This window comes from Drepanopeziza brunnea, assembly GCF_022702325.1.
Source record: "Drepanopeziza brunnea f. sp. 'multigermtubi' strain 214-2 chromosome Unknown ctg2, whole genome shotgun sequence".
Classification (NCBI taxonomy): domain Eukaryota; kingdom Fungi; phylum Ascomycota; class Leotiomycetes; order Helotiales; family Drepanopezizaceae; genus Drepanopeziza; species Drepanopeziza brunnea.
Window position 1 is genome coordinate 3,093,382 of NW_027094065.1, and position 13,832 is coordinate 3,107,213.

At 52.2% G+C, this 13,832-nt stretch overlaps 4 protein-coding genes across 4 annotated transcripts; 2 read left to right on the plus strand and 2 right to left on the minus strand.

Annotated features, from left to right (window-relative positions):
* Window positions 1-2,529: 2,529 nt before the first annotated feature.
* On the plus strand, window positions 2,530-4,626 carry L3040_001967 (uncharacterized protein; the record flags this gene model as incomplete). Its single annotated transcript, XM_066156959.1, has 6 exons — window positions 2,530-2,656; window positions 2,709-2,825; window positions 2,900-2,934; window positions 2,983-3,300; window positions 3,370-4,127; window positions 4,308-4,626. 6 exons carry the CDS (start codon window positions 2,530-2,532, stop codon window positions 4,624-4,626), a joined length of 1,674 nt encoding a protein of 557 aa, XP_066012959.1.
* A 514-nt stretch (window positions 4,627-5,140) lies between these two features.
* Window positions 5,141-6,002, plus strand: L3040_001968 (uncharacterized protein; the record flags this gene model as incomplete). Its single annotated transcript, XM_007289465.2, has 3 exons — window positions 5,141-5,153; window positions 5,326-5,568; window positions 5,662-6,002. The coding sequence occupies 3 exons, from the start codon at window positions 5,141-5,143 to the stop codon at window positions 6,000-6,002; spliced, it is 597 nt and encodes a 198-aa protein (XP_007289527.2).
* Window positions 6,003-9,505: 3,503 nt separating this feature from the next.
* Window positions 9,506-10,174, minus strand: L3040_001969 (uncharacterized protein; the record flags this gene model as incomplete). Its single annotated transcript, XM_007289464.1, has 1 exon — window positions 9,506-10,174. The coding sequence occupies one exon, from the start codon at window positions 10,172-10,174 to the stop codon at window positions 9,506-9,508; it is 669 nt and encodes a 222-aa protein (XP_007289526.1).
* A 1,245-nt stretch (window positions 10,175-11,419) lies between these two features.
* L3040_001970 (uncharacterized protein) lies at window positions 11,420-12,108 on the minus strand (the record flags this gene model as incomplete). The annotated part of the gene is made up of 2 exons (XM_066156960.1): window positions 11,420-11,573; window positions 11,834-12,108. 2 exons carry the CDS (start codon window positions 12,106-12,108, stop codon window positions 11,420-11,422), a joined length of 429 nt encoding a protein of 142 aa, XP_066012960.1.
* Window positions 12,109-13,832: the final 1,724 nt, after the last annotated feature.

Below are 13,832 nucleotides of genomic sequence, written 5' to 3' on the forward strand. Positions count from 1 at the left end.
GTTATCAATCCACTTCCTTTCATTCGAGTCGATAAACTACTCCGTATAGAGAGAGAGAGAGAGAGAGAGAGAGAGAGAGGAGGGGAGAGAGAGATAGAGGACGGGAGAGAGGAAGGGAAATTACCGCGCCACTCACTCACTCGACTTTGACTTTTCCGTAAATCCCTAACCGTGCGCCCAATAAGGCAAGCTACGGTATCGGCTGCCCTCTGCTCTCTGTCCGGAGTGGAGCGGCGGAGCCGACCGATCCTGGCGAAGACCATCAGGATGACGGCGCGCACCACAACGACGTCGTTACGGGTACAAGAAGCTTTCCTCCTATCTCCCTCCCTGGCGTGGTGGTGGAAAGCGCAAAGGGGCAATTCTACACCGCTAAGAGCTCTCGCCTCGGCTTTTGCTCTACGTACGTACTTTAACCAGAGTTGCGGAGACGCAAAGTTTGCTCGTGCAAGGTGAAGTAAAGTGACCGATCGATTTGTCTGTGCAGTACTTAGAGCTGCCATGACTCTGTAGGGCGATGGAGATAACAGGGTGGAGATGGAACTCTTACGGAGAGTGTGGAGATGGAAGTATAAACGGCATCTGGCAGGGAGGTCAGGTCGGTGGAACTCCAAGGAGCGACGGATTCAGAGGTATGGGAAGGGGAGGGGGGGGGGGGGGGGGGTACCTGTTGAACTTGGAGTATACGGTACTGTAATGTGTTGATGAAAATACGTAGTACCGAGTCTTGCAAACTGGTGTGGACCCAGTAGCTTAATGACCAAGTCGAAGGTAATTTATCCTCCGATACCGGTACATGTAGTTAGTATACTCGCGACGATGACGCAAGAGACAAAAGTTGAACGGAATGTTCATCATCGATTACCTACTACCTACGACGTACTACTGCGTACTACGTAGTAGTTCTTCTTCTTCTTTTTGAAACTTACGTAGTAGAAGAGATGATAATCCCACGCTAGCCCGTCAATAAGCCAATCCAACAAACCTTAAGAACCCCGCCATGGGACACTTGCCCACCCCCCCCACTTGGCTTTGACACCGATTGCCTGGGCCTTGAGAGATTTGGAAAAGTAAGTGAGAAAGTAATCTGGGGGGGACCGGGCTTCGAGTAGGCGGGAGAATATTCGCGAGCTGAGAGAGAGCCGGTGAGAGAGTGAGGGTTCCCCTCCATGGGTTTCGGCGCTTATACAGTAAGTGGATAGAAATCTTGGGCTTCGACAGACTCCTTGTTTCCCTACCGGGATTGTTAGCCTCTTGGCTTACTCCTCCAGTACCGTACTCTTTCTCGCCCCCTCTCGACTTAAAAGGCTCATGAACCCTTTGATTCGGCTATAGACATACTACGTACAACTACTACTACTACGTACCTAGGAGGTACTCCGCAAGCCACGCGGAGAAAAGCATGCACCCCGCGGTCTTGATGGGGGTTGTCGGATGATTCACTGTGCCGTATTACTGTGCAGTCTGTATGAAGTACTCTCGTACGTCAAGCCCAATCGTCAAGCTTTTAGAGGGGATCAGGCCATGCTTTCTGGGCACATGATTGATTGATCAGACGGGCTCGGCACATCTTTGGCCGTGAGATACGTAGTATAAGCTCTCGTCCACCACGCATGCAGAGAGGGAGAGTGTAAGTACGGTGTATAGTACCTAGGTACTACTAGATAAGGGAGAATCCCGAGCGGAGAATGCGATTGGGTCGATGTTTTTGGCTCAACGGGTTGTGATCATGACGGGTAACTTAACTGACAATCTCAGACGAGGTGTCAGAAATCAGACACCAGCTGACACTGACACTGACATCTTCCTGATAAGCGACGATCCGGGGTCGCTGCGCGTGAGGTGGCGTGGCCTAGCCGACGATGTAAAGACATGAAACGTGGAACTTGAGTAAGTAATAGGAAGGAACGGAAACCTAGGAACCGAATCCATTTTTGGCATCAGTTCACGTCGCCAATGCCGTGGTGACCTGTTGGGAGACTACCACCGCCACAAGCCCATACCGATATCAGGAGGATATGTATCAAGCAGTATGGAAGACGGGTCAACGTGAGCAGAGAGGATTGAGAGATACATTCAAAGGCGTAAACAGCTTTTCAACCCAAGTCATGCTTAAAATTAGCAAAAAATGTACTACTAGTACGTATGAAAAACCCACCAAGTCAAATTGCAGTGGAGTCGACCCAGGCAAGCAATACCAAGATCCTGGGCGCAGGAACTGCAGCTCTTGGAATGTGGACGTCGACGTCGGACCGATATGCACGGGCAGACTTCGAGTCCTGACCCCCGCTATAGCAAGCTGTTTAAGGCTTCGGGCGTTATATCACAGGGTTGCCTCCGCCACGGATCCTGGGAGGGGAGCTCAGGGATGCTGAGGATTATAAACAAAGATCATGTCCCCCATCTCAGGGTCCCAATGAAGACCGATGAGCTCGCAAGTGCTCGGACAAAAATCTCTGCCCTTTGGCCGTTCCCGATCCTACTCTTACAGACGGCTTACAGACGGTCTCCCCCTCTACCGCAGCGAAAATGGCGGGCGGTGGTGGAAAACCCCAGAACGTCTTCAAGCTCAACCGCGGAGATGATCCACAGGAAGTCCTGAACTGGAGGCTATGGTTCGCTGTCGTCTCTTTCGGTATCATGGGAGCAGCTCGAGGTATCTATGGAAGGCACAAGTCTGCCGCCAAACGTAGCTAAAGTCTTCCTAGGCATTGACGAAGGTCTTATTTCTGGGACTCTGGCCAAAGAAAACTTCAGAGCGCTCTTGGGTCTCGACAAGATGGATGACGTTAAGCTTGCCAACGTCAAAGGCAACATCTCTGCTAGTAAATATACAAAGACAGAAATCTTGTTTATTTCCTTTTCTTTTCCAATCGGGCATACTGACTACGGTGTCTAGTGGTGCAAATCGGCAGTGTTGGCGGTGCAGCGCTGGTGAGGGATTTCTGGCCCACGTTCTGGATGAAGGCTGATCTTAACAAGGCATTCATTCTCTGCGACCGTATCGGACGCCTCTGGGCGACGCGACAACTCTGCTGCCTCTGGACTCTCGGGGTGGTGATCTTTCTGACCAACGGCGGCCGACTTGGACAAGTCTACGCCGGGAGATTCATTGCTGGACTCGGCATCGGACAAACGACAGTTGTAGCACCGGTCTACCTTTCTGAAATCGCACCCAAGTCGGTTCGGGGTCTCTGCACCTGTGCATTCTCGGGGAGTGTCTACATCGGTATCATGTTGGCATATTTCGCTTCATGGGGATCTGAGATTCATATGCGAGATGGATCTCGGAATCAATGGGTAAGTCGGCTGGCTGGCTTCCAGGCTCCAAATACGTCTAGAGAGGTATATATGTTGACGACCGCCAAGGTGGTACCAACTACCATCCACCTCATGTTTGCCGGACTCATCGCCATCCTCTCCTTCTTCAACTACGAGTCTCCTCGCTACCTCGTCAAGATTGGCCAGGTCGACCGCGCAACCGTCAACCTGGCGCGAGTCCGTGGCCTCAACGTGAGCCACGAGCACGTCAAGAGAGAGATCTTCGACATCGAGCAACAGCTCCGGGAAGAAGAAGAAGCGACCATGGGCCAAGGCTGGGTCGGCTACCTCAAAGAGATGTTCCTGATGCCCAACAACGTCTACCGAATCTACCTGGGCCTCTTCTCACAGCTGCTCGCGCAATGGTCCGGCGCCCAGAGCATCACGATCTACGCGCCCGAGTTCTTCGCCCTCCTCGGGACCGAAGGCCAGAACGAGAAGCTGTTCGCGACCGCCATCTTCGGCGTGGTCAAGTTCGTCGCGGCCATCGTCTGCGCCCTGTTCCTGGTCGACGTGATCGGCCGGAAGCGCTCGCTCGGCATCGGCATCACCCTCCAGGCCCTCTCCATGTGCTTCATCGCCGCCTTCCTCACGGCCGTGCCGGGCATCGGGCGATCCGAGGACTTTGAGTTCACCACGGGGCAGAAGCGCGCCAGCACGGCTGCCATCGTCATGATCTACCTGTCGGGCATCGGCTGGGCCATGGGCTGGAACAGCATGCAGTACCTGCTGAACGCCGAGATCTACCCGCTGCGTATCCGCGCCGTCTCCTCCTCGCTGGTCATGTGCTTCCACTTCGTCAACCAGTAAGTCGATCCCCCTTTCGTTCCGTCCCTAGCCACCAAGAGACCAGCACGTCCCAAGGGATCTGAACTCCTGGCTCCCAGGTTCAAAACTCTTTGACCCGTCCCCGTCCCCATCCCATCCCTCCCCTCCCCTCCCCTTCCCGTAGAGGGCCATGCAATCCTGACTTCTCCGCCCCCCAGGTACGGCAACTCGCGCGCCGTCCCCAACATGCTGCTAGAGCGCGACGAGGGCGGCCTCGGGCCCGCGGGCACCTTCTGGACCTTCACCGTCATCACGCTCATCGGCGGCGTCTGGGCCTGGTTCTTCATCCCCGAGACGGCCGGCCGCAGCCTGGAGAGCATGGATCGCCTGTTCCGCCTGCCCTGGTACCGCATCGGCCGCTTCGGCGAGGGGGATGCCGACGAGCAGCAGGCCGCGGCGGACTTGTACGAGAGGGAGAGGGGAGGGGAGAAAGGTGACGCGACCCAGGTGGCCGTTACCCCGGGGGTGAAGGTGTAGCTTCCAGAAGGAGGAGTAGATGGGGGGGTTGGGGGGTGATATCAGATGATATGTATGGGCTGGTAGATAAACAAATAGCTAATATTTAACTATTAATGAAGCTGTGCTTATGACTGGTTATTTTAATGGCTGTTTCTTCCGGGGGTGGGGGGAGGGGGTGTTTTCACTTTTTTTTCTTCCTTTTTCTTACTCTACGAATTGACATTTCTCATCACTCCTTGCATTGGAAGTTTTTAAGTTATGAAGTTCTGAATGTAAAGCGGGTGATAGATCCGGGTTTTGGTTTTCAAAATCTTGGCTTATGATGGCTGGCTGGCTGGCCCTCAAGTGGGGACACAAGTAGTAAGTAAGCTGTTTGGACCGACGTCATTCATGATATAAGCTTGGGTTAAGCAAGTGTCCAAGCATCGAGGGCGCATTCTGGACTTCAAATTCCAATCCTCGAACATCATATCGACAACGACTTGACGGCCTTTACAACCACTTTGGATATTTGACATCGCAAAGTACTGAAATGGAGCACCCGAGTAAGTCCATCGCCGTTCTTCAAATGACCTCCGTTGTACGAGGACAAAGAGTATTGCAATCCAATTCCGTGGAATGTAGGTGTTTGTCAGAATTGCAATACCCAATTCTAGTACATAATCCATGCCATTCACGGGATTATATAACTGACATTGTTTATACTTCATGACCCAGAACGGCAAATATCCCACGTCATTCATCTCCTGACCGAAGGCTCGCCGGCGGACCAGAAAAAGGCCCTCCACGCCTATTTCCTCCCGGACGCATCCTTCACCCATCCCCTCTGCCGGGTCCCCAGCTTCTCGCATCTCAACGTGCCTCTCCTCGGCGAGGTCAACTCCCGATGGGTCATCTGGATGATCTACCGCTGGTACAAGATCCTCTCCCCGCGCATCGTCGCCCACGTCGAATGCGATGGTAAGCAAGCCCGCTCCACCAGCTAGCTCCCTCGCGGACCCGCTGGGGTCCGCAGGCCAAGCACGTCTTCACAGAATTGACGTGTGCGCGCAGAGTTCAACCAGGAATCATCGACCCTCTTCGTCGACATCCACCAGATCTTCTCCCTCTTCTTCGTCCCCTTCTACAAAGCCGACGTGCGCCTCACCTCCAAGCTGAAGCTGTTCCACTCCGAGGACGACGGCAGATACTACATCGCGTCGCAGGAGGACCTGTACCAGACGAACGAGTGGGTCAAGTTCGTCTGGCCCGGCGGCGCCACGCTCATCGGGCTGGGGCAGCTGTTTGCGGCGTTCCTGTGTATTGTCGGAGCGTTCTTGTTGGCGCCTGTGACTTGGATCGAGCAGAGACGCGCGATGACGACGCAAGTGAACGGTGCGAAGAAGGGTATCTGAGGCTCTTATTTCGGGTTGCCATGCTTGCTGCGGTGTGCGTGTGTACACTAAAGGATATATCACGACGCCGGTGGTTCATCTGTTTGGGATTTTGATTCATCGTGCACCTTTGTCAGCTAGTTCCATTCCTTTTCGGGATCTAAGCCAAGCCAAGCGTTCGCGATGAACAAACAAGGCCCTGAGCCACGAAAGCAACAGCATCGAGGTCGGCAAAGTGTATCTATCATATTATCAAGGACACAGCAAGCGAGTCAAAGTTGAGAATGGCAACGGAAGAGTTCTCTCCATTTTCACCCCGAATAATCCTTTGTAGATGGACCATTGCCACTTGCAATAGGTCCTGTTCCCACTTTCAAACCCCCCACCACCACGCGCGCGCAGGGGCTTCTACTTCTGAGTCTGTCCCCCTCAATGGAAGGCGCAAGATCCGCGGGAAGAGAATTGATGCCCGGCGGAAAGCAAGCGGAAAAGCAACCACTCGACTTTTCGCTACGTGCTACTGTACTGTACTGTAGGTACTGTAAAGAAAGGGCGGCCGGCCTGCTTCTCCAGCGGGTGGATCTGACTGACCGTGAGGGGGATAGTAAGTACCGGTAGTAGGTACCGGTAGTAGGTACCGGATACTCATTCGAGAGGTACAGTACGGTAGCCCAGCTAGCTAGCTAGCTAGCTACGGGACTGGAGAACACTTAGGGGTAAGCTTGGGAAAGCAAGGCTAAGCAAGGCAAAGCAAGGCAAAGCAAAGCAAGACACCTCCTTCTCTCCTTCCCTCCTTCCTCTCTACCTACCTACCTACCTATCACACCCTCTCCCTGCCCACCCTAGCCTAGCCTCCTCTCCTCACGTCGTACTGTAGGTACCTAGGTATACGGTACACGGTATACGGTATACGGTACCGGTACAACGCCGTCAGTCAGATTCCCCGCTCTGTAATAACCAGCACCCCCTAGCACCGAGTCAGAGGGCTGGCGGCTGCGGGAGCGGACCGGACTTGTACTTTTTGAGCAAGCGGCTGGGGGTTGTGGTGGTGGTGGTGGTGTTTGAGTCTGGTCTTTCCCGTTTAGGTACTCGGAGCGAGAGAGAGAGAGACGGGATGGGACGGGATGGGATGGAGGGGATGGGTACAGAAGTCGTATTGTATTGTTGCTAGCGTTGGTTGGTTGGTTGGCTGGTTGGTTGATTAGTTAGCTGGTTGTTCTTGCGGGTCCGCCGCGATCGAGACGCGGGGAGGGGAGTGAGTGGCTGTCGAGTGAGTTGGGAGCGGACTTACTAGGTAGCGGAGAAGGTGGGGTGGCGCTGAGGAGGGGAGAGGAGCGGAGAAGAGGGGAAGGGGTGTGGAGTCGGCGGCGCGCTCTTTCTACGTAGGCTTGAGCTTGAGCTTCAGCTCTGGAAACGTAATGCCGCCAATCGGCTAGCCGGCAAGAATACCTACCGCTACAGCACTAGACTAGACTAGTCTCTCAGAAGCCGCCCCGGGACTTACCGGTACTTGTACGAGAGTGGGCAGAGAGGGGATACGGTAGGTACCTAGGTGGGTGACTGACTGATTGATTGACAGGCGTGACGATGACGACGAGGAAGCTATACAGTACAGTACTGTAGAGAGTTGGGGGGAGGGGGAGGGGGGGTCTTTCCACTCACAGGGAAAAATGCATCCGGGATTGTTCTTGTGCTGGACTGCTGCGATGCGCTCGGGTTGCTTTCTGAATACCTAGGTTTCGTCCTGTTCGTACGGTGTGTGGGGCTGCAAGTTAGTTAGGTCATGAGTAGTAATATTTCGCTCTTGCTTGATACTGTGTTTATTAACACTTGGGGGTTTTCTGTGGTGTGTGTGCGTTGATTGAGTCGTGTGATGGCCGCTAGCTGAGCTTGTTGTTGCACGGTGGCGGCGCGACGCACCTCTCTACTACTGTGTTGATGCATAGGTACCTTGCATTTCGTTAACAGGATACCTAGGTACCGTAGGTCGTCGTGTCGGTTCGGTTCGGTTCGGTAAGCGGTATCCATTCAGTTACCAGTACAGTAGGTGGCTCAGTCAGCAAAAAGTGCTCGGCTATGAAAAGGAGTGCTCGGCTATGAAAAGGGGTACTCGGTTAGCCAAGAGGGCACATCCAGTTTGCCACCATATACGGTAGGTAGGTAAGTACCTCGGTAGGTATTCATTCATTCATTCATTTATCCAAACAAACAAACAATTTTACTCAGCCCTCACCGTCTCTCGTCTACGCACCAACACTTTTTTTCTTCCTGCTCCTCCTCGCTCGGTGGATGGAGAGCCATCTATCTATCTATCTATCAGCAGCTGTACATGTGTGTATATATCATTTTCAATACGCCCTCTCCCCCTCCCTCTCTGATCAATTCGAAAAACATACATCCCCTCTCCTCAACCCGAGCTTCCTGACAGTAAGTACTACCGATAACTACCTGCTAACTAACTAACTAACTGCAACTGCCAATAATGCCCAAACAACCCCCCTTCACACACCTCTCTCGCACCAGACCTAAAAGAGCAACACTCCTCCCCTCCCCCCCCCCCAAAAACAAACAAATAAATAAATAAAATAAGCCAAATTCCAACACCACAACCCAGTATCGACTCTACCGGTACCAATTCCACCTTCAACCTCCGGCTCAGTACCTATTCAATCACCACCACCACCGTCAACCCCAACCCCAACCTCAAATCAGCTCAGCTCAGCTCAGCTCAGCTCATTTCTACAGCCCCCTAAATCTAGAAAGAAAAAAAAGAGATAGAGCCGAATTCCCCTCTCCCTCCCCCTCTTTTCCCTTTTTCCCTTTTCCCTCCTCCCCTTTTCCCTTCCCCTCTCTTTCCCCCAAGACTCCTCCCAAATAAAAGCCGAGCGGGCAGAGAAGCTAAGCAGCCAACCCTCTTCGAGATGGCCGCTCTGATCGACTAGCTCTATACTGAGACGAGAATCGAGACCGCGAAAAAAAAAAAAAAAAAAAAAAAAAAAAAAAAAAAAAAAGAAAGAAAGAAAAAAAAAAGAAAAGCATAATTAATAGAATCGTTTAACAGTCATGAGCTATTTCAGATTCGCCTTCTCGAAAGGGTTGTGGAGGGAGGAAGGTGTGCGCTGTCAGGTGTCCTCTGTGTGATGTATGTACGGTTGGGGGGGGGGGGGGGGGTGCGAAAGAGAAAGTTTGTGTGTGCCACTATTTGGTTCTGGGGTACTGTACCGTACCCCGGCGGAGAAACGAGCGAGCGGATCTCAGGCGATGGTGAGAATGAATCCTTCTCTGTGCTCAATCCGTGGCTTCGAATCGCCCATTTGCTTCCAGCGTGTGCTGTTCTGTACGTGCTTGCGTGTCCATGCCCCCCAGTTCCCTGATCCCGTGTCCTATGATCCGCATTCCCAATTTAGAAATCGTCCGTCCCGTATATACCTCCTACCCTCCGAAACCCCTTTCTAATTCACACAACCATGTACAAAATCCCTCGCTACAGTATTTCCCCGAACCTGACCGATTACCACTCCCAATCACCTCCTCCTACCCGCCTTCCTCCCGCCCACAGCACCCCCATACGTCGTCGGATCCACAGTCCTGTAGCCGCTCTCCCTCCTCACACTCTCCGCACTACTCCTCACCGTCGCCGCTGTCCGCGAGCTCTTCTTCTTCCGCGGCGGGCTATGGTCCTCGATAACAACAATCTCGTCGCTCCCGCCACGACTCCTCTCCCTCTCCCTCCTCGTCTCCCTACTCTCTTCCACGACGACCCTCTCGACCCTCTCCGGCTGCCTCGGCATCGGCGTCGACGGCAGCCTCACAATCTCGGGCTCCCGCAGGGGGATCCGCACGGGGCTGCGCTCGCGACGAATCTCGACCGTCTCGCGCCGGACAGTGCCCCCGCCGCGGTGGTGGGCTCTCCGGCGGCGCGGGCGCGCGGCGGGGACGACGACGGACTCCGTGTACGCGGAGCGCGAGGACGCGGATCCGAATCGCACGCAGGTGTAGATCAGCCAGAGGAGGAGGAGGAAGCCACCTACGGAGCCGAGGACGATGCCGGCGACGGTCCCCGGGGCCGGACCGCTGTTGATGCTGCCGTAGGTGGTCGGGATTATGCTGTCGGTGGATTGGCGGCGGAAGGCCTGAGGGAAGAGGAGGAAGTGGGAAGAGGTGGGAGAAGTGAGGCTAGGGAGGGGTGCCATTGTAGGCGCGATTCGAGGGGCGCTCGAGGAGCGAGGACGCTGGGCTGGGGGTCTTTGCAGATATAGAAGTAGTAGTAGTAGTAGTGATGGAGTGGTGAGATGAATGGGACTCGAGAACAGGGTGGTAATGCTGGTGGTAACGAATGCCCGATTAAGGCGCCGCTCTGGTCTTGTTTATCAACAAGTCCGTGCTATAAATCAATAACAATGTTGGGAATATCGATATATGTTCCTCCAATTGAAGTACAGTACAGTCAGTATAGTATCATATCGCATAGTAAAATAACAAAGACCGCCGAGCGAGTGACGAAAATGGGAGAGCAGTAGGAGGCTTTGGATAGTTGACGCGACGCTGGTAGATGCGATGCGCCTGCAGGTGCCAGGTGGAATGATACCGTACTCCGTTCTCTCTGGAAGTCGCCTCGGACTCGAGAAGCTCGAGACTCGCTTATTAAGATCCTCTTACCTAAGCTTGGCTGTGGCCTTGTTGATGCTTAATTCCGACGACCCGACCCGCATGGGGGATCTCCCGAGCCGAAATCTGAACATCCCCGTCGTCGTCTTATAACATCTTAAGTTATGGTTCAGCTAGCTAGGTAGGGAAACTCCTTTCTTTTCTTACGGGAATATATCAAGCACCTCATCCCCCATCCCGCCATTTTCGCCTTTCCTTTTATCTGCGCATTCTGATCATCGAATTTATTTCTGTACATAATTCACATTCTTCATTCCCGAACACTTCCCTCCGTCCCCTATTATTTCAATCAGCACAGCACAGCACAGCACAGCACAGTATAGTACAGCAAGCTATTGCTCTCTTTCTCCTTCTCTCCTTCCCTAATCCTCATATTTCCTCAAAAGAAGAAAAGAAAAAAAAAAATGTCGCTGAAGAGAAAACAGAAACCGCAGTCTCTATTCCCCATCATTCTCCCTCTCCCGCGCGGTCCACCTAGGGATCCTTGGTTTCAGCTGACACCTTTTCGGTAAAAGCGCTCTGCTCTGCGTCAAGGTCGATTCGAGTCCAGTCAACTCAGCAAAAATATCTAGCGATAGGCCAAGGGGAGAGAAAGAAAGAAAGAAAGAAAGAAAGAAAGAAAGAAAGAAAGAAAGAAAGAAAGAAAGAAAGAAAGAAAGAAAGAAAGAAAAACAAACATGCAGCAAGCCCATCCGATCCGGTCCTCAGATCCCCGCTAGACGTTGCCAGTGGGGTCCGCAGCAGCAAAACATGCGTCTTCTTACGCGAAGCTACTTAGCTTTCGGGTCGGGGATCGGCCAATCGATGAAAGCTGGGGAGGCTTGGACGGCGGTGATGGTCACTTGGGCGTGTGTCTGTGCGATGCCTTTCTGGACAGGGTCTTCGAGAATACTTTCAGCACTGAGCATGATCAGAGCCGAGGCGCTGGGTGATGTAAAAGAGGAGCGAGGTGATTGCGACCACCATGTTGGCTGTCCTTATCGTAGCTGACGGATTCAAAGACTGAAAAAGAATGTAATAAGTGAGGCTTGCTGAGCAGAAACTGCGAGCGAGATTGAAGGCCTTGAACATACCCATGCCATCATAAGCCATGGTCTCTACTCCGGGGGATGTCTAGGGGTCGGTCATCTCTGAGAACAACGACCTCGGAACGAGATATAACCCAAGTTCCCCTTTAGCGGTACTAACCACTAGACGCACGACCTCCAGCAACGGATTCGGAAGCTTTAACTCCAAGTTCCAACCGATCAAGATCTCCACATGCAAACTCAAACTCCAGACTACTCCGCAGGAAGAACACAATCTGCGACCAAAGCTTCAACCAAGCCGAGCGATACACATCCCCAAACGCCTCAACCCCACGACGCTCCACCCCCGCATCGTGAAGAGCCTCTTCCCTCCCCTCGTAGCTCAGATCACGGTACTCGAAGCCACATGCGGACACAGATATCGCTTCCATACAGGCTGATCGGGCAGGGTTGAGTACGGAGACTCGCGCTAGTACAGGTGCTCTCCGTACGATGCACTGCATATCCTTCGGGCCATGCTTGCTTGCTGTAGAAGGAGACGTACTCGGAACGTAGCGTAGTATGGAGGAGCTGGGGCTGCAAGAAGGTAGTGTACGGCAGGGAAACCGACCGGTGCTGTGGAATAAATGCTGGGTATTCAGTAGGCATTGATCAGTGCTAATCGAAAGTCGTGAGTGAAAGTTGAACGTCGCGCTGCGGATCTGTTTGGATGACTTCTTTTTCTTTGGCGATGACTTGCTTTGATCAGGGCGAATGTGGGTTCAGAGAATGCGGACGCTAAGCAGATATGCCCGTGGTTTGCATTATGGTTGATATTATATATATAATATAGAGGTACAGCGATGAAGTGTTGTAAGCCTTGCTACTCCACAGCTACTACTCTAGCCTAATTGAGCAATAACCTGACCTTAATACAAAGTAAAGTCTTACCCCGTAAGGCTTTTCGAGATTCTACGTACTACGTATAAGGTTCCGTGCTTAAGGACAGGTTATTGCTCAATTAGGCTAGAGCAGTAGCTGTGGAGTACTGTAGCAAGGGTTACAACACCTCAGGCTGTACTTCTGTATGTATATATGTATGTATATATGTATGTATATAAGTATGTATATATATAAAGTAAGGAAGTCTAAGTTCAATTCCGACGCTATATTCGTGCGATCGTCAGGAATCTCCATGTAGAAACATAGCAACAGAAGAGAGAAGAGAAGAAGGGAAATGGAGACGAAGCGGAACGAACAACACAAAACCGTAATCGCAAAGCCTGATTCCGAGTATCGTCAAGCGCAAGAAAGAGGGAGCAAAGTCGTACGCAGAACAAGAAAAGAAAAAAATCAGCTGCGCGAATATCGAGATCAAATGACCTCCTTTCCAAGCCCGGAAGAATACCCGCTTTACGTACGAAGTACATCCGTATGCGGAGTACGAGCAAAGCACGTGTGCATCCGCCAAGTACCCACGCCAACACAATACTTAATACTGTATACTATATACATGCATACCTTACCTTAGGTATACAACCATCCGAGCTAGCGTGGCAAAAAGCATCCCATTCCAAAGCCTGGCTCTCTATTTCATTACAACGTACACGTACATTTACACTATATCGATCATATACACACAAGCCGAAACGGATTGCACTGAATCCCAGCCCCGCAAATCCAAACAGCCAACCTACCTAATACTGTAAAGGAGAGCAAATAGTTTTGAACACAGCAGTAATACCGGTAGTCACCGATCCCGTTCTACCTACCTACCTTACTTACCCTTCGTCCGCTTACTCATTAACTAGGTATACAGTACCTACTACGTACTGTAACTTGAGGAATGCATGCATGCGCGCGTGTATGCACCCCACACTGCACTTCACGCAACTTTGCTCCGCCACGCCCTTTTTGCGACAGCTGCGACATCGCATGTGCCAGAAGCCTCCATCGCGAAAATCATTAGAATACACAGCCATCCATCCATCCATCCCTTCCATTCGACGTAACTCAACACGATACAACGACAACTTCCCATTCCCATATTTCTAAAAGAAAATCTAAAAGCTGGCAATTGATTTGAAAAGAGAAGAAGAAAGAAGATTACTTACTTACCTACGTACTTACTTACTTACTTACTGCGCTCCCTCTCGCTCGGGCCCCCCCCAAGGCC